Genomic DNA, 18,241 nt, shown 5'->3' with positions numbered 1-18,241 from the left:
TTTCCTTTTCATTTAGCAAGACCGAAGTGTGACATATTTTCAACAAAATTCCGGATACATTGAGTCAATTTACATATTTTCCTTCGCAATGATATTCAGAAATTTATTTTTCTTAAAGGGTTTGCTAGCAGATTAATTAAATAGAAGTTTATTATTTACGTTCATCTCAATTTCTATAGACTAGCTAGCCTTTTGATTGAATCGTCACAAATCTAAATATTTTGAGTTGTTATTGTTATTTTAAGAAGGTAATCATAAACTTTCTTTTTCAAAATACAGTTGAAAGACTTTAGTACATGATGTCTTTCCCTAGAGTTCCTGTTCAATATTTTGAATCGACGAAGTGAGATTCAAAGTAAACCTGAGCTTCAATTAGGTCGGCACAATTACTCCCCTTTTCCTTAATTCTGTGATCTTTTATCTATTGACGTGTTTTCGGGGGAACTAGATATATATGAGATGAACTAGTCAATCAGTAACTATACATATTTAGCTCTCCTTTTGCATATCCTCCCAAAATTCAACGTCACTAAATATAAACATTTTTTTTTGCAATTTCCACAAAAAACAAAACCAGCTAGAAAAGCGCGTAAAATGGGGCACTTGATCTTCAAGAAGAAACTTGTACCCACAACCCAAATTGAGCAAAAAGTCAAACAAAACCGCTTCACAAAACACTATATATACTCACATACCCCAAAACCCAGTTCATAGATCAGAAAAACCATCAAACACTTTCACGGAAAAGAAAAAAAATGAAGTTGCAAACCCTTATCCTGTTGTCCCTAAGTTTGCTGATTGGGATCTCAGCAGAGCAATGTGGGAGGCAAGCTGGTGGTGTCGTGTGCCCAAATGGGCTGTGTTGTAGCCAGCATGGGTGGTGCGGCACCACATCTGACTACTGCGCTGCCGGTTGCCAGAGCCAATGTGGCTCAACCCCTAACCCTACTCCAACCCCAACCCCAAGTGGCGGTGGTGATATTAGCAGCCTCGTTAGCTCGTCTGTTTTTGATCAAATGCTTAAGTATCGAAACGATGGGAGGTGCCCTAGTAATGGGTTTTACAAGTATGATGCTTTCATTGCTGCTGCTCGGTCTTTTAATGGGTTTGGCACAACTGGTGATGTTGCTACTCGCAAAAAAGAGCTTGCTGCATTCTTGGCTCAAACCTCTCATGAGACTACTGGTGAGTACTAAACTAATGGTCATGTTTTCTTGTTTAGATTTCTGTGTTTAAACTGTCATGAGATCATAAAAACTAGTTTAGTCACGATCGTCTCTGTAGTAAGAGTGTTACTAAATAACCAAGTTAGTTAGGTCAGTGTATTTCTGTATCTGCATTCAAGTTCGAATCTCTTTTTGGGTAATTTAAAGGAATTTAGTATATATCGCTTATAAAAAAATTGGAAAATTATTTTGATGGTTATAACATACGAATTCTTTATTTTTAGTATAGAACATTACTATACATGATCATTATTTTGTTCTTAATCATCAATTTAATTATGTAGGAGGATGGGCAAGTGCACCAGATGGTCCTTATGCATGGGGATATTGCTTTGTCAATGAAAGAAACCAAGATGTGTATTGCACACCATCCAGTCAATATCCATGTGCTGCTGGCAAGAAATACTATGGCAGAGGACCCATCCAACTTACCCAGTAAGTCTCTCTTATCTTTCAACATCAAAGTATTCACCAACATGGTAGTTGGTCAAGAAAAGTAATCGGGTGTAACCGTAAAATTATTTAGTAGTGTTTCTAATATATGTAATATATGAATAGGGGTGAACAAGTTTATGTTTTAATTAGTGTACTAAATTGATTTTTGCACGCCACATTTTTCACATATTTTTTTTATTTTTAATATTTAAATTAAATAAATCAAATAAATAAATAATAAAGCGTTAATATTCAAACAAATAAGTGCATAAAGAAAAAAACATGAGTGTAAAAAGCCATTATCTTTCAAGAATATATAGGTTTACTAAATAACAAAGATGAAATATAACACCATGTTGACAGTTGAGGGGAGATTGACATGTTTTTCAACTTGTTTGACTTTTCCAGCAACTACAACTATGGTCAAGCGGGTAAGGCAATTGGAAAGGATCTGATAAACAACCCGGATCTAGTGGCCACAGATCCGGTTGTATCATTCAAGACAGCTATATGGTTCTGGATGACTCCACAGGGAAACAAGCCATCAAGCCATGATGTCATCACTGGTAGGTGGAGTCCATCTACTGCAGACAGATCAGCGGGTCGGGTTCCCGGGTATGGAGTGATCACCAACATCATCAACGGAGGGGTTGAATGCGGGAAGGGTCAGGATGCTAGGGTTGCTAGTCGCATCGGGTTCTACAGAAGGTACTGTCAGATATTGGGAGTGAATCCGGGGGACAACTTGGATTGTTACAATCAAAGGCCTTTTGCCTAAAAAAAATATTGCTCAATTAAAGTTTAGTCTTGGAGATATTGTTCAATAGACAATAATCCCACCCTATGTACTAAATAAAATTCAATAATCCTACGTAATAAAGAAATTTCTCGTTTACCCTTTAAGTTATTAGTTTTAATTGCGATATAAAGATGAGAGAATCGAACACGAGAACTTAGTTGTTGTTGTTGTTGCGATGGTAAATCATTTAGTATTATACTACCACTAAGAAACTTGCTTTATTTATAAAGTTATAGGCAAAATCATGTACGCCTTGTTTATAAAGTTACAGTTGATGGTATCTTGCAATTACCTTAAGGAAAATTTTATTTGAACCCAACTCCTATTTTCACACCCAACTTTAATATTGTTGCACCTAAACTCTCAATTTTACCCTTACAAAAACTGAAAGGGAAAAAAAAAAAAAGATTAAAACCCGAACAACATTGTTTTCGACAATACTCTGCCAGATGTAGTCAAATAGGATCAAATCTCGCCTGGTGTTTTTGGCCACAACGATGGGGGCTAGAACTGCCACTTTAGACCAAACCTTGGCGGTGATGGAGCGTGCCGGTAATGAGGTGGAACTAAGCGTCGTCGTTGGCAAACGTCATGAACAACTTGTCGTTGAAGAAGTTAAAGACGTAATAGGATGTGTAGGTGTCGGGATTAGGTCCGACGTAACTTTTGTTAGGGGAGAGGTAGCGAAGATAAAATTGAGAGGGAGGCACATGGTGGTGGCGCTATGTCTGGTGATGGATGGGTTTCAACCGTTAGGTTGAAAATAGGTGTAGAAAGATTATTTTGCATAAAGGTAAAATGGGAATTATGAAGAATAATTTTTGTCAATGGGTGTAGAAATATAATTTTTGTTAATAGCCAGCCCCACTTAGTGAGAAAATGTTTTGTTGTTGTTTTTGTGGTGTAAAAAGATAATTTTTGGGTCTAATTAAAACTACTCTTACCTTAAATTCTTTTTGACTAAATAGAAATAAGCACTAGTGGGAGAGGACATAAATTGACAGGCATAATTGACAGAAAAAGCAATGTTTGACCTTGTAAAAGCAAGACATTGTAAAGCTCATAGTAAGCTCCTAAACATTGTGGACTTAGTCAATGGAGTACCTTCATCCTTAAGTAATTGTGTGTGAGATTTACAAGGAGTAAGACATGATTTACAAGATTCCTTTCCAGCCTTTTTTCAACAAATGGTCCATAAACTTTGATTGAGAAATGAAGAAATCACTAGTGTTGTCTTAGAGCTCGTTTTGCTTTTGAAATGATTGAAAGTGTTTTTGGTGAAAATATTTTTAGAACGAATCATTAGTAAAGATGCAAGTAAATCCTGAAAAAGCACATAACTGGTGCTTTTTGCAAAAAGCACTTAAAGTGCTTTTGAAATCCAAAAATATTTTCTCTAAAAGCGCTTTCATTCATTTTAAAAGCATATCCAAACGAGTCCTTATTTAAATGTTATTGTTGATGTGAACTTTTTGACGTATTGTGGAGCCAAAAATAGTCCCATAATTCCTGGAGGCGACACGTGGACTTTCAGCGAAAAAAGACAAGACAGCTGTTGTTAAATAAGCAAGGCATCCCATGCGCAACTCAGCATTGGAAAATGTCAAAGGTACTTAATGATAGGATTATCCCTAAATCCTATCATTAATATACTCTCAATTGAAGACAAACTATATCAACTAAGTAATCTCAATTATATTTAATTCGGGATAATTACCTTTAATTCCAAGATATTATTTACATAATATAATAGTCTGACCAAATCCTACCTTAATGGACAGTACCCCATTTCTCCACAAAAAATGGGTCTTTTCTATATACAGAAAACTCTAAACACTCACTCTTTTCAGGGAGACTAACTTAGGCATTAGGGATCTATTGGCCAAAATCCCCTCCCCCCCCCCCCCCAAAAAAAAAAACTCATCGTGGTCACGTGAGACTTTTAGTCTTTGATCAAAGGTGTTGATTGTTTTTCAAGTGCATTTTCGTCAAGAATGAAGACAACGAAATTTGCATCGACACAGATCATTTGAAGATGCTCTTATGCTACTAATGAAGATGCTCTTATGCTACTTATCATATAATGTTAGAGGTTTTTTTTTTTCATATTTATTTTAGAATTTTAAATATTTTCTTATAAGTCTTATTTTTTGCACATGTCCGCCCTTAATGAAAATGTTCATAACAAAATTTATATAAAGTGGGTCGGAAAATTGAATGAATAGGTGAGAATAATAACATTCTATCTTAATATCTAAATATCAAAACTGTTACTCTTATCCTATTTTTATACCATATTTGTACTCTTATTTAATAGAGATAGGACACACTCGTGTTGATGGGCCCTACCTTTATTAGCGAGGTAGTACAAATATAATATAAAAAATATAGTAATTGCAGAATTATTCCTAAATATTCATCATTGAGAACTGAGAATTAATATGGTCTTAAACTGTAACTAAGGTTCCTAACATGTGAAAATATAACGGAGATAAGCAAGAGGAAAAGTGCTTATAAAGGAAAAACAAGTGGGAGAGTGCAAAATAACTATTTTTGGGCAATAACAATTTCCTTAGTTATATGTTAAATCAATTTTGTACTAAAAAGATCAATTTTGTAATTATTATTTTTTTTTTTTTTGTTTTTAACTCATTATGTCTCGGTTCAAATTCTTTCTGATAACTATTAGTGTATATCAACTATAATAAAATAAAATAAAAATAATTTATCATTTAGAGATTGTTGTAAACATTCATAGTTTAAGTGTGATTGTGTAAATTGTGACAGTCCGTCCCGGACTTTTCGTATCGTAGGGGTGAAATGACGGTTTTGCCCCTAGTATGGTTGTTTCGTTGTGTGGTTGTTTTTGGGTTTTGTTTGGATGGTTTTGGACCACACACATACCCACACTTATTTCCCTCTCTCTCTGCCCTGTCCCGAGCCCCTCTCTCTCTCCCTTTCCTATCTTTTTGTACAAACACCACCCAAAACCCTTGAAAACTTCACAGATCGAGGAAACAAGTTACACAGTTGTGCTTGTGAGGTCCTTAGGAGTTCAACCATACCCATTTCAGGTAAGGATACCTTCGTTTTCACGTCGAACTCGGGATCCCCCGATTTGGTCACTGTTCATGCACACATTAATTCTTGTGTTTTTGGGAATTTCAAGCTTGTAGGAAGCTTGGTGAGGTCTTTAGGAGGCTTGGGGTGGTTCGTTTGAAGGTTTTGGACTTCGGGATCGTGAGTTGCAGATTTGGCTGGAGTTGGTGGTGTTTTTCCAGCGAGATTCCGTGGGTTTTAGTGCTTGAAAGTGGTATGGATTTGTTCCTCTTGTTGTAAGCTTCATTTTGGTACCAATTTTGTGAAATTTGGTTGAAAAACGAGTGACATACGAAGTTTTGAATTTTTTCTGATTTTCGGAGGTTGGCCGGAGAAGACGACGGAATATTCCGTCAGTTTGGACAGAATATTCCTAACGGCGTTAACGGAATCCGTTAGAGTTAATGGAATATTCCTGACGGCGTTACCTGACGCCGTCAGTGTGCCAGGCACGTGCCTGCGCGTGGGCGGCGCGTGTGGCCGTGCCTTGGCCGGGACGTGGGGGCCGTGCGGCGTCGAAAAATTATTTTAAAAATATGGGGTTGTTCGTGAGGTTGAGTAGATCACGTTGGTGTATTCATACACCCCATTTGAGCATTGTATGAGAAGTTATTTCGTATTGTTGGTTATGTGCTTTAAAATTTACGTTTTTATAGTTGTTTCGCATATAGGTGAGACCTATCCCGATGACGAACGCGGTCACTCGAGGCAAGGGGGTTACGACCCTTCTACATACCAGTGAGTGGGCTTTTGGTTTTTCGTATATACCTATATACTTGTGTTTTTCCCAGAAAGTGAAATGATACGTTTATACGTTTATATGCCATGCATTATGTTTGCCGTTTAATTATGCATTATTAGTTGCATATATATATATATATATATGTTTGGTGTTGCAGACGCACAGGTAAGTGTTAGGTAAGTTATGATTTATGTTTATGTTCAGTAGTGATTTGAGATGCATAGAGAGCTCATAACCTGCACCCCCCCCCCCCCCCCCGTGTTAGTGCTCCCGCCCAGAGTTGGGCACAGTCCTTCACGTGATGTCCACCTCCCGCACCACACGCTCATCTTGGATCCAAGTTAGGTGCACAGTCCTGTCGTACAGACCACTTTAGGTGGTTTCGACTCATAGGTGACCCGCGATTATTCGCCCAGTCTTCACGTGATCGTAGCACTTGAGCGTACTTATTATACACCCAGTCTTGTCGTACAGACCAATTTAGGTGGTTCCGACTTGTGTGCATGTATAGTTAGTGAGTTGGAGATTTGAGCTCTAGATTCAGCTGTACAGGTCACGTTAGGTGACTCCGGCTGACAGATTATATGGCATTGTTTGGCATTGCCTGAGTACTTGCATTTTATTTCGAGGCATTTGGCATGACATATTTCTGAGCATGATTGATATTTATGTATATATTATATTTCTGGGAAGTATACAGGTTTTACGGCGAGGGGTTAGAACTTTGTTTATGAAATGGTTTTCGAAAAGCTTGTTTTTGCCCACTCACGCTTTCTGTTTTGTGCCCCTCCAGGTTCTAGTTTGGATAGCGCTATTGGTGGCTCCCTAGAGGATTTTCCCGGCCTATCTGATAGATTATCACAAGTGTAGGACTACCTTTGGGTGTGTTTATTTAGGGTTGTTTCTCCCGGACTGCACTAGGTCTTACGTGCTCTGAACTTTGTTTCTCACACTTACACTTACACATATATGTTATTTACTTTGTGTATAACTGGTTTTTATTTACTTGTACTTTTATTATTATTTTTTTTTAGCTTCCGCACTGTGCACATGGTTATGTCACTTCCACGTGATGGTCAGCATGCCCTGATTTTGGTCGGGGTGTGTCAATATAAATCCTAGATTCGATTTGATTCTAATTATCCTTTCTTATTGTATCTTGTATTCCTTAGGGAAGAAGGAATATCTTATCTCCTTTTACTACCATAAATAAAGGTACAATGTAGGAGGGATAACAACACACATATTCCCCTACAATTCTACAAATACATCTCTCTCACTTTCTCACTCTCTCCCTTTACTTCCGGTCCTATTCCTTTTGTCAGATAAAATAGGCTACAACACGTTATCAGCATGCTCCTATTATTGTGCTTAGAAATCTGACGTTGAAGAAATTTTTTGCATCAAACCAATTCATCCATATCATCACGCAATCAGGTTCTTTCAAAACAATAGTTTTTATGTCAATATTTTTGCAGCCCTGATAGCATGAACATTCACCATGATGCATAACCCAACTTTACGTTTTATAAATTTTAAATTCTACATAAATTGTGTTTGCATCATAATCATAATTGTTGAATTATGTGAATTTGATATTTGCCATGAATTACATCAAATATATGTACATGCATTAACTTATTGAAATACAATTGCATCAAATTGAATATGCTTTTAATAGTATTGTATATGTCGATGACATAAACCTCATCGGAACTCTTGAAGAGCTGGCGAGAATTGCCGCGCACCTGAAGAAGTATTATTTGGGCTTGTTCTATCCTTATAGATCCTTGAGTTGATTCTCACCTTGTTGGTTATGCCGACGCAGAATACTTATTTGATCCGCACAAGGTGCGTTCTCAAACAGATTATGTCTTTATCGTTGGAGGTACCACAATCTCTTGGAGGTCAACTAAACAGACCTTAGTTGTTATTTCGTCTAACCATGCTGAAATTCTCGCCTTACATAAAGCAACTCAGGAATGCTTTTGGTTAAGAGCAGTAGTGGACCATATTCCAAGCTCATGCGATCTTTATCCCGGCGTTGATGTCCCGACGACGATCTTTGAAGACAATGCAATTTGCATTGAACAACTCAAGAAGAGTTACATCAAAGAAAACAACACTAAGCACATTGCGCCGAAGTTTTTCTTTTCACATCAACAACAAGAGCATCAGAAGATTGAAGTCACACAAATCCGTTCACAAGACAATATGGTTGACCTCTTGACCAAATCACTATCGAAGACGATGTTTTAGAAGCTTGTTCATGGAATTAGTATGCGTAAACTTTCTGAGTTGTAACTTTGCTATTTCTCTTTGGAATTATGTCAAACTCAGGGAGAGTATCCTGTAGATACTTGCTTGATCTTAATGTACTCTTTTTCCCTACGATACTCTTTTTCCCTACGATTATGAGCATTTTTGCCACTAGGTTTTTGCTACCTAACTAGGTTTTAACGAGGCACCCACCTTGGGCTGGTCAAATCCCTGATGACGTCATCTAGACGTTTTTTTTCACTTTGCATCTCTCACGCATTTTTCCTTAGACTATGGATTTTGTCCCTCCTTCCATAGCCTTAGGGTTTTTTAGTGAGACTTACTACTTATGCAAGTTCCTACCTTATTGAGAATAAACATTGTTTCTTAGAATTAGTGCTGATGAGTCAACTTCCTCAACTTTTGCATGATATTAAACCTACCTTGAGTATTTAGTCACTCAAGGAGGAGTGTTGTAAAAATTCCTAGTTTAACTGTGATTGTATAAATCCTAGATTAGATTTGATTCTAGTTATCCTTTTTTATTGTATCTTGTATTCCTTGGGGAAGAAGAAATATCTTCTCTCCTTTTACTACTATAAATAAAGGCACAATGTAGAAGGGATAACAACACACACATTCCCCTACAATTTTACAAACAAATCTATCTCACTCTCTCCCTCTACTACCGGCCCTATTCCATTTGTCAGATAAAATAAGCTACAACAGAGATGATATTGAAAATGTGATTTTTTTTATTTTTTTAACAAACAATATTATCATTACTAAGAAAAATGGAGTTTAGTCTCACGATGAGCGGGCAATAAAGTGATTTAAATTTGCTTTTAGAGAGAATCAAAATTAAAATATTTCACTTATAAATAAAGAGGAATACCATTGATCGTAGGGCTAAGTGGCATATTTAAATAGTGACATGAAGATGCGAAGAAAAGTATAAAGAGGAAGGTATCAAGCTTTATGTTTCCTCCATGCCTCTTTTTTTCTACGTGTTAACTTCTCTAGTAAGCTCGAGTATCCATTTTCCAACCCCAACACCCTCCCACATTTCCAACTGGGACACGTTGGCCAATCATCACCTGAGCCACACCCAACCCTCACCGCGGTGCCCACCCGTCCACCACCACCACCACCACCTCCTCCTCCTCCTCCTTTCTCCGATCTCCCCGAAAACCAGTTTCGAAATCCTAAAAACAAGTAAGTTCCCTTCTTCCTCGCTCTCTCTGATTTAACATTATCTAGCTTATTTGATATCTTCCATGAATTTATATTTTATCGCCTTTGAAATCGACGAATATTAAGTAATTTAGTTACATTCATCGTGTTTGGAAGTTTCAAATCGATTATTAAGTAATTTAGCTGCTAAACTGACTAGCTAGTAGCTAGCATGAGACTCTAGGCTCTGGCATACTTACTGACTGGTTCTCTGTAAATTTTGCTAATTTGCCTCAGAATCTGCAGCTTATCTGGCTAAATTGTTCCAGTATTAAGTTCAATAGTTAGCAAATCGAAGAAGGTTCGATGGAAATTCCAACTGCATCAACATATGATAAAAAACAAGATAAAGCTCCAATGAATTTGTGTGATAAGGGAGAAAAAAGTAATCCGTTGGAGGATCGGATTAGTCAACTGCCGGACGCGATTCTGGTTGACATCATTTCCCCGTTGAGGATTAAGGAAGTAGCAAGGACTAGTATACTCTCTAAGAGGTGGAGATATTTGTGGACACATGTTACAAGTCTCAACTTTGATCATCATGATGGTGAACATCCACGTACCTCCACAAGGACCACAACAGTTAATCGGTCAGAGAGACGTCGTCTAGAAGAAGCGACAAACAGAAGACAACGAATCCGGCAATTGCGCCAGGGTTTAACACCTTTAAACTTAGGTGAATGCAGAGGTGGTTCTTCCTCAGCGGGTTCCGGTTCAAGATCTAGGCACCCCGATGGGATTCCAAGACTAATTCGCCCACCATCACCACCACCGTGTACGGTGGTGACTAAAGTCCTGCGATCGCATCAGGGTCCAACTGTAGATGGAGTCAGAATTTGTGCATCTTGTTATAGCTCGGATAATGTCGATGATTTTATCGAATTTGCAATTCAAAAGGAAGTTCAAAGGCTTGAGATAGACAAATCGATAGAAAAAGACGCCAAGTGTTGGGAGAAGCCTTTCAACAACCCTTTTGGTGTTTCACGCATTAAGTCCCTCAGACACCTCTCTTTGAAGTACATACCTATAACTGATGAAGTTGTTGGGCTGGTTCTATCCGAATGTCAACTTCTTGAACACCTCAGTATTTGTCGCTCAAGCGATCTTTATGCTGTTAAAGCGGTTGGTTCATCACTCCGGTTGAAGTTCCTACAAATAAGTTATTGCGGTGGCATAGTCAGAGTTGATATTTCTGCCCCTAATCTTGTGTCATTTATATATCGCGGACAAAATGTGTATAGAAGAGGAATTGTTTTGAAACATGCACCCAAGCTCGTTGACGTATCTCTCTCTGAAGACGAACCTGATAGCATTACCAAACATCTTCTGTCGATATCAGCTCGACTTTCATACCTACAGACTCTCCACCTGTGGATGAATCTGAGAAGGGTTAGACTCTCAACCTGTTATTTACTTTAAAATTTTCCTAGCTTCTTGTACTTGTTGGTTGATCATTTTCAAGTCTTTGTGTTCCTGTCTTTCAGACAAATGTTGTGCTCCCACAATTTCCCGAATTAACTAGTCTGAAAGACTTGTCGTTGACTGTACATGCCAAAAATGGTGGGCAAAGTCTCCTGGATATGACTTGCTTGTTAGAGCAATCTCCCTTCTTGCAGAGATTAACATTCCAGGTAAATTCCATACATCAATTAACGTGGTTTTTAGAAGTCATATGTTGATCCTCTACTTTTCAAATATATTAACGTGGTCATCAACATTGTATTATTGATAATTCCGTTCCTCCTAGAAATCGCAAAAGCATGGATTTAAAATGATGAATTTAATGTTCATTTGGAATTTTTGAAGTTTTTATCTGTTTTTTTAATTTTTTGCATAGAGTTGAGATATGTGTTCATTGAACAACCGATTGGAAATTAAAAGCAACAGGAAAGCGTATTTTTACCATTTGTGATTTTTTTGTCATTAACGCATGAAACTTCTACTTGTTTTGAACTTTTGATACAAGCGATAGTGGGGGAGGCGAAACCAAACTCAGAGACCTTGGGTATGAGGGTGGACGCTCCTAACCAACTGAACTACAAGTCATTTTCTCAAACTTCTGTGTGTTGAAGTAACTTGTCATGAGAAGATTAATATGATTGTGGTATGCCCCTCTTGCAGATACAATGGGGACTTGTTTGCGAGGGCGTTACCAGAACCATGCAGGAGATTAAAAGATGTCCTCATCAATGCCTTAAGGAGGTGAGATTTTCTGGGTTCATTGGGATGGGTGGGTCAATTATCGATACGGAGTTTGCCATGTATCTGGTGGAAAATGCTGTGGTACTTGAAAAGTTTATCATCGAACTTGAAAAGGTCAAATTAGCTTATAGACTGCTAGAGTTTGCTACAACGGAGGAGAAATTAGAAGCAACAAAGGAGCATGCTTTGCAGCTAATTGGAACACAATTACCACCAGGAGCTGAGTTGTTTATCATATAAGTCCTTTCATTTATCTGTTTTTGCAGCATACTTGGAGCTCTCTTTAGTCTGCAACATTTGTATAATTCGCAGTTTGCAAGTTTGCAGTTACTGACCATGTAATGATTTAAGGGTATCAATGGATTAGTTTTGAGTTGTCATAAGACAATAATCCCATCCTATGTGCTAAATGAAATGCAATAATCCTATGTAATAAAGAAATTTCTCGTTTACGCTATAAGTTAGTTGTTTTAGTTGTGATATGAGGATGAGAGAATCGAACACGGAAATTTAGTTGTTGTTGTTGCAATGGTAAATCACTTAGGGTGCATTTGTTGCACCGGACTATCTCAGATTGGATTAACTTCAGGGACTAAGTTGGACTGACTTGGTTTGGACTAAGCAGGATAAAAATAATGAAGTATTTGGTGCAGTGCTGAACTAGTCCTGGATTAAAATATTTTTTTGGCTAAAAAAATTAATTTCAATTTTTTTTTTTTTTTACTTTTTTACTTCTCTCCATCTATTGCACCACTCACTCAACAAACAAATAGAAAAAAAAAAGAAACATAATTAAAAAGTGAAGGAAATGGTTGTAAATTTGTATTTCTCATTGTGGTCAAGATGAAGTGAAATGACATTAAAGAGAGACAAGAACAAACGCACCCCGGTTCTTCCTTCCTAACACACACATTCATCGCCCAACATCAAGTCATGAATATTAAGAAAGTGCAACGAAAGGTGATATACATTCATACCCCATGGATTGTCTTATCTGGATTTATTTCTCTACCATAATCTCCAAGAAGACAGTCCACAAGCTTTGGGGTGTGCTCTAAACACTGGATGGAACAATTCAAGTATTTTCAAGGTTCTGTAATCCTGTCAATCCTAAAGAACCTGATTCGCAAGAGCTTTCCCAAAATGAACGGATGAAGTTAAAATTTGCGATGGTAGAATGTTACGCGGACATCTCACCTTTTTTCCCTTCCCTGCACTTAAAGGAATCTCACAACCCATAAACTTGCAACTCCAACCGTACCTGCACAAAATCATACATAAAATTTACATATATCAGATATTGTGCACCAAAATGACACAAACCAAAATATGAGAAGACAACAAAAATAGTACTTATGTGACATCCCACATTGTCCAGGGAAGTGATCCTTATATGTATATTCTCATCCCTACCTAGCACGAGGCATTTTGGGAGCTCACTGGTTTCGGGTTCCATGGGAACTTCGAAGTTAAACGAGTAGCGCACGAGAGCACTCTCAGGATGGGTGACCCATTGGGAAGTTATCGTCTGAGTTCCTAGAAACAAAACTGTGAGGGCGTAGTCGGGACCCAAAGCAGACAATATCGTGCTACGGTGATGGAGCATCAAATTAAGATGTGTGACCTATTGGGAAGTTCTCGTCTGAGTTCCTAGAAACAAAACTGTGAGGGCATGGTCGGGACCCAAAGCGGACAATATCGTGCTACGGTGATAGAACATCAAATTAAGATGTGGAGGACAAACAAATCCCTCAATAATCAGAATCAGAATATATATTTTACATGTGAAAAATTAGAGCAAATTCAAACAATACTAAGAAAAATAAACTTTGTGGCAACTCTTCATGATCACCCAAATGACCAACTGCTAATTGATTCTATATCATTTGTGCTTGTGTCCAAGGCACATCATGTAAGTTCCCAACTACTTAATTCAACATCTCAGAAGATCGAATGCGAACAATTAACTCTGGCCGAGTTCACCATTAAGAATTTGGGATAATGCAAATATCAAATCTTATTGATGTGGATAACACTCAGTTTAGGACATACCATTAACAATTGGCATCACATATACAAAGATCATCTATTCTAATGAAGGCCAGAACTCTGTCTAACATGTACTGAACCTAAGAAGCAAATGTAGATATCTGAAGTAATCACAGCCCACGAACAACAAAGATGTCTGAACATAGCTCTTACCAAAAAAAAAAAAAAAAAAAAAAATCACATACACAAGTAACACAACCCACGAACAAACAAGTTGGAGCTAAGAGCTATGTCATAAACAGGTTGTTGAAACACAACCCAGACGAAAATCTTCAGGACTAAAGAGGGGGAAAAATAAAGCCTGAAATAATTTTAGACATTGGTTAAAACCACAAGAATTGAAAGAAGTTAATTTGTGGGTGAAACAAAAGGGCTAAAGGAATGTCAAAGGCATCATCAGTGTGCAAATAGTTCCTAATCTGCATATTTTTTGGTATTCAGAACATTTTTTAACTTATGATGAATCCAATTGAGAAATCAAACAAACAATCCAATATAAAAACCCAATTGAGAAATCAAACAAACAATTCCAGAAATCCAATTGAGAAATTAAAAAAAAAAAAAAAAAACAATCCAATATAAAAATCCACGCAATTCAGAGAAAGAAAAGCTAAAGGCCCTAAAATCCGAATAAATTGTAATTCAGGAAAGACGGATTCGGGAAGAAGACGTACGTGAACCTGAGCTTCAATTAGGTCGGCACAATTACTTCCCTTTTCCTAAATTCTGTGATCTTTTATATATTGACGTGTTTTCGGGGGAACTGGGTATATATGAGATGAACTAGTCAATCAGTAACCATACATATTTAGGTCTCCTTTTGCATATCCTCCCAAAATTCAACGTCACTAAATATAAACATTTTTTCTGCAATTTCCACAAAAAACGAAACCAGCTAGAAAAGCGCGTAAAATGGGGCACTCGATCTTCAAGCAGAAACTTGTACCCAACAACCCAAATTGAGCAATAAGTCAAAACAAAACCGCTTCACAAAACACGATATATACTCACACACCCCAAAACCCAGTTCGTAGATCAGAAAAACCATCAAACGCTGTCACGGAAAAGCGAAAAAAATGAAGTTGCAAACCCTTATCCTGTTGTCCCTAAGTTTGCTGATTGGGATCCTAGCGGAGCAATGTGGGAGGCAAGCTGGTGGTGCCGTGTGCCCAATCCCAAGTGGCGGTAATGACATCAGCAGCCTCGTTAGCTAGTCTGTTTTCGACCAAATGCTTAAGTATCGAAACGATGTGAGATGCATTAGTTATGGGTTTTACAAGTATGATGCTTTCATTGCTGCAGCTCGGTCTTTTAATGGGTTTGGCACAACTGGAGATATTGCTACTCGCATAAAAGAGCTTGTTGCTTTCTTGGCTCAAACCTCTCATGAGACAATTGGTTGGTACTAAACTTAACGGTCATGTTTTTTTGTTTAGATTTTTGTGTTTAAACTGTCATGAGATCATAAAAACTAGTTTAGCATCTTCTCTCTAGTAACAGCATTACTAAATAACCAAGTTGGTTAAGTCAACGTGTTTTTGTATCTGCATTCTAGTTCGAACATCTTTTTTATATAATTTAAAAGAATTCGTATGATATCGCGCTTGTAAAAAAATTGGACGCATCATTTTGATGGTTATAACATATGAATTCTTTAGTTTTACTATAGAGCTTTACTATACATGATCGTTATTTTTGTGCTTAATCATCAATTTAATGTAGGAGGATGGGCAAGTGCACCAGATGGTCCTTATGCGTGGGGATATTGTTTTGTCAATGATAGAAGCCAAGATGTGTATTGTACACCATCCAGCCAATATCCATGTGCCGCTGGCAAGCAATACTATGGCAGAGGACCCATCCTACTCACATTGTAAGTCTCTCTTATCCTTCAACATCGAAGTATTCACCTACTTGGTAGTCCGTCAAGAAAAACATTTAGGTATACCCGTAAAACTATTACGTGCAGTTTCTAATATACATGTAATTTAATATGAGTGAACGAGTTTGTGTTTTAATTAGCGCAGTAAATTGATTTTGCAGGCCACTTTTATTATATATATATATATATATATATTTTTTTTTTTTTCTTTCTGTTTTCAACTTTTAGACTTGAATAATCAAATGAAAAAAAAAAAGACGATATTAAAAAAAAGTGCGGAAAGAAAACGTGAGGGGAGACTGACTTGTTTGACTTTTCCAGCAATTACAACTATGGTCAAGCAGGCAAGGCAATCGGAAAGGACCTGTTAAACAACCCGGATCTAGTGGCCACAGACCCGGTTGTATCATTCAAGACAGCTATATGGTTTTGGATGACTCCACGGGGAGACATGCCATCAAGCCATGATGTCATCACTGGTAGGTGGAGTCCATCTGTTGCAGACAAATCAGCGGGTCGAGTTCCCGGGTATGGAGTGATCACCAACATCATCAACGGAGGGCTTGAATGTGGCAATGGCCAGAATTCTATGGTTGCTAGTCGGATCGGGTTCTACAAAAGGTACTGTGGGATATTGGGAGTGAGTCCGGGGGACAACTTGGATTGTTACAATCAAAGTCCTTTTGCCTAAAACAATATACGGTGAGGTTCAGTCTTGGAGATATTGTCATAAAGACAGTAATCCTGTCCTATGTACCAAACAAAATGCAATAATCCTTTGTAATAAAGAAATTTCTCGTTTACACTAAGTTATTAGTTTTAATTGCTATATGAGAATGAGAGAATCAAACAAAAGAACTTCGTTGTTGCTGTTGTTGTAATGGTAAATCACTTGATATTATACTACTACTAAGAAACTCACTTTGTTCATAAATTACAGGCGGAATCATATACGCCTTGTTTATAAAGTTACAGTTGATGGTACTTTGCAATTACCTTAAAATTCTTTTGACTAAATAGAAATGAGCATTAGTGGGAGAGGACATAAATTGACAGGCATAATTGATGGAAAAAAGCAATGTCTGGCCTTGTAAAAGTAAGACATTGTAAAGCTCTAGCTAAGCACCTAAACATTGTGGGATCAGTCAATGGAGTACCTTCATCCTTAAGTAATTGTGAATGTGAGATTTTCAAGGAGTAAGACATGGTTTACAAGATTCCTTTCCAACCTTTTTTCAACAAATCGTTCATATACTTTGACTGAGAAATGAAGATATCATTAGTGTTGTCTTAGTTTAATGTTTTGTTGATGTGAACTTTTTAACAAATTGTGGATCCCAAAATTCCTAGAGGCGACACGTGGACTTTCAGTGAAAAAATACAAGACCCTTTATTAAATGAGCATGGCATCCCACGTGCAGTTTAGCATCCTAGGACATGCACGCAACAGACCACGACTGCTCAAAGCTCCACTGCACATGAAAAATGTCAAGGGTATTTAATGATAGGATTATCCCTAAATCATATCATAACTCTATCAAGTAAGTAATCCCAATTATATTTAATTAGGGATAATTACCTTTAATTCTAATATATTGTTTACACAATATCTAGGGATATTCTCATCAAATCCGACCCTAATGGCCAACCATCTCCTCTATAAATAACCGATTTCTCCACCAAAAATGGGTAAGCTTTTTTATATGCTGAAAACCCTAAACACTCACTTTTTACGGAGACTAACTTAGGTGAGATCCATTGGCCAAAATCTAACCCAACCGCTCCCCCGCGCCCCCTTCCCCTCCCCCCCCAACCCAAAATCCCTCATTGTGGGCACATGAGGCTTTTGATCTTTGATCAAAAGTGTTGATTGTTTTGTAGGTGTATTTTCATCAAGACTGAAGACATCAGAAATTTGCATCGACACATATCTTTTTTTTTGGTTTTGGTCAAACGACATATTTTGTTAGATTACTGTGTCTTGGTTCAAATTATCTATAATGATTAGTGTATATCAACTATAACAAAATAAAATTAAAGTAATTTATTCTGTAGAAATGACATTTAAAGGGCGACTTTTTTTTTTTGAACAAACGATATTATCATCACTAAGGGAAAATGAAGCTTAGCCTCATAATAGGCTAGCAATAAAGTGGTTCAAATTTTTTTTTAGCAAGTATCAAATCTAAGATTTTTCATTTATAAATAAAGATGAATACTATTAGACCATAATATCAAATGACATATTTAAAAAGTGACGTTGAAGATACAAAGAAAATTATGAAGAGGATGGTATCTGGCGTTATGTTTCCTCC

The 18,241-nt window shown here is 37.3% G+C and overlaps 3 protein-coding genes and 1 long non-coding RNA gene across 4 annotated transcripts; 3 read left to right on the top strand and 1 right to left on the bottom strand.

The window, feature by feature from the left end:
* Positions 1-696: 696 nt before the first annotated feature.
* On the top strand, positions 697-2,564 carry LOC103936531 (endochitinase). The gene is made up of 3 exons (XM_009346382.3): positions 697-1,185; positions 1,511-1,661; positions 2,070-2,564. Exons 1-3 carry the CDS (start codon positions 756-758, stop codon positions 2,437-2,439), a joined length of 951 nt encoding a protein of 316 aa, XP_009344657.2. The 5' UTR covers positions 697-755; the 3' UTR covers positions 2,440-2,564.
* Positions 2,565-9,543: 6,979 nt separating this feature from the next.
* Positions 9,544-12,455, top strand: LOC103936530 (putative F-box protein At3g58860). Its single transcript, XM_009346380.3, has 4 exons — positions 9,544-9,775; positions 10,031-11,182; positions 11,278-11,424; positions 11,915-12,455. The coding sequence occupies exons 2-4, from the start codon at positions 10,100-10,102 to the stop codon at positions 12,233-12,235; spliced, it is 1,551 nt and encodes a 516-aa protein (XP_009344655.2). The 5' UTR covers positions 9,544-9,775; positions 10,031-10,099; the 3' UTR covers positions 12,236-12,455.
* A 340-nt stretch (positions 12,456-12,795) lies between these two features.
* LOC125473105 lies at positions 12,796-14,855 on the bottom strand. Its single transcript, XR_007255016.1, has 2 exons — positions 14,719-14,855; positions 12,796-13,256 (listed from the first exon to the last, which is right to left on the bottom strand). It is a non-coding gene; the product is annotated as an uncharacterized LOC125473105 (long non-coding RNA).
* LOC125473104 (endochitinase-like) lies at positions 13,644-16,757 on the top strand. Its single transcript, XM_048575433.1, has 4 exons — positions 13,644-15,229; positions 15,347-15,442; positions 15,767-15,917; positions 16,248-16,757. The coding sequence occupies exons 1-4, from the start codon at positions 15,121-15,123 to the stop codon at positions 16,615-16,617; spliced, it is 726 nt and encodes a 241-aa protein (XP_048431390.1). The 5' UTR covers positions 13,644-15,120; the 3' UTR covers positions 16,618-16,757.
* The last annotated feature ends 1,484 nt before the right edge of the window (positions 16,758-18,241 follow it).

This window comes from the organism of the source record quoted next, unplaced genomic scaffold, assembly GCF_019419815.1.
Source record: "Pyrus x bretschneideri cultivar Hongxiangsu unplaced genomic scaffold, Pyrus_bretschneideri_v1 Contig8, whole genome shotgun sequence".
Taxonomy (NCBI): domain Eukaryota; kingdom Viridiplantae; phylum Streptophyta; class Magnoliopsida; order Rosales; family Rosaceae; genus Pyrus; species Pyrus x bretschneideri.
This window is presented reverse-complemented; position numbering and strand designations above follow the sequence as displayed.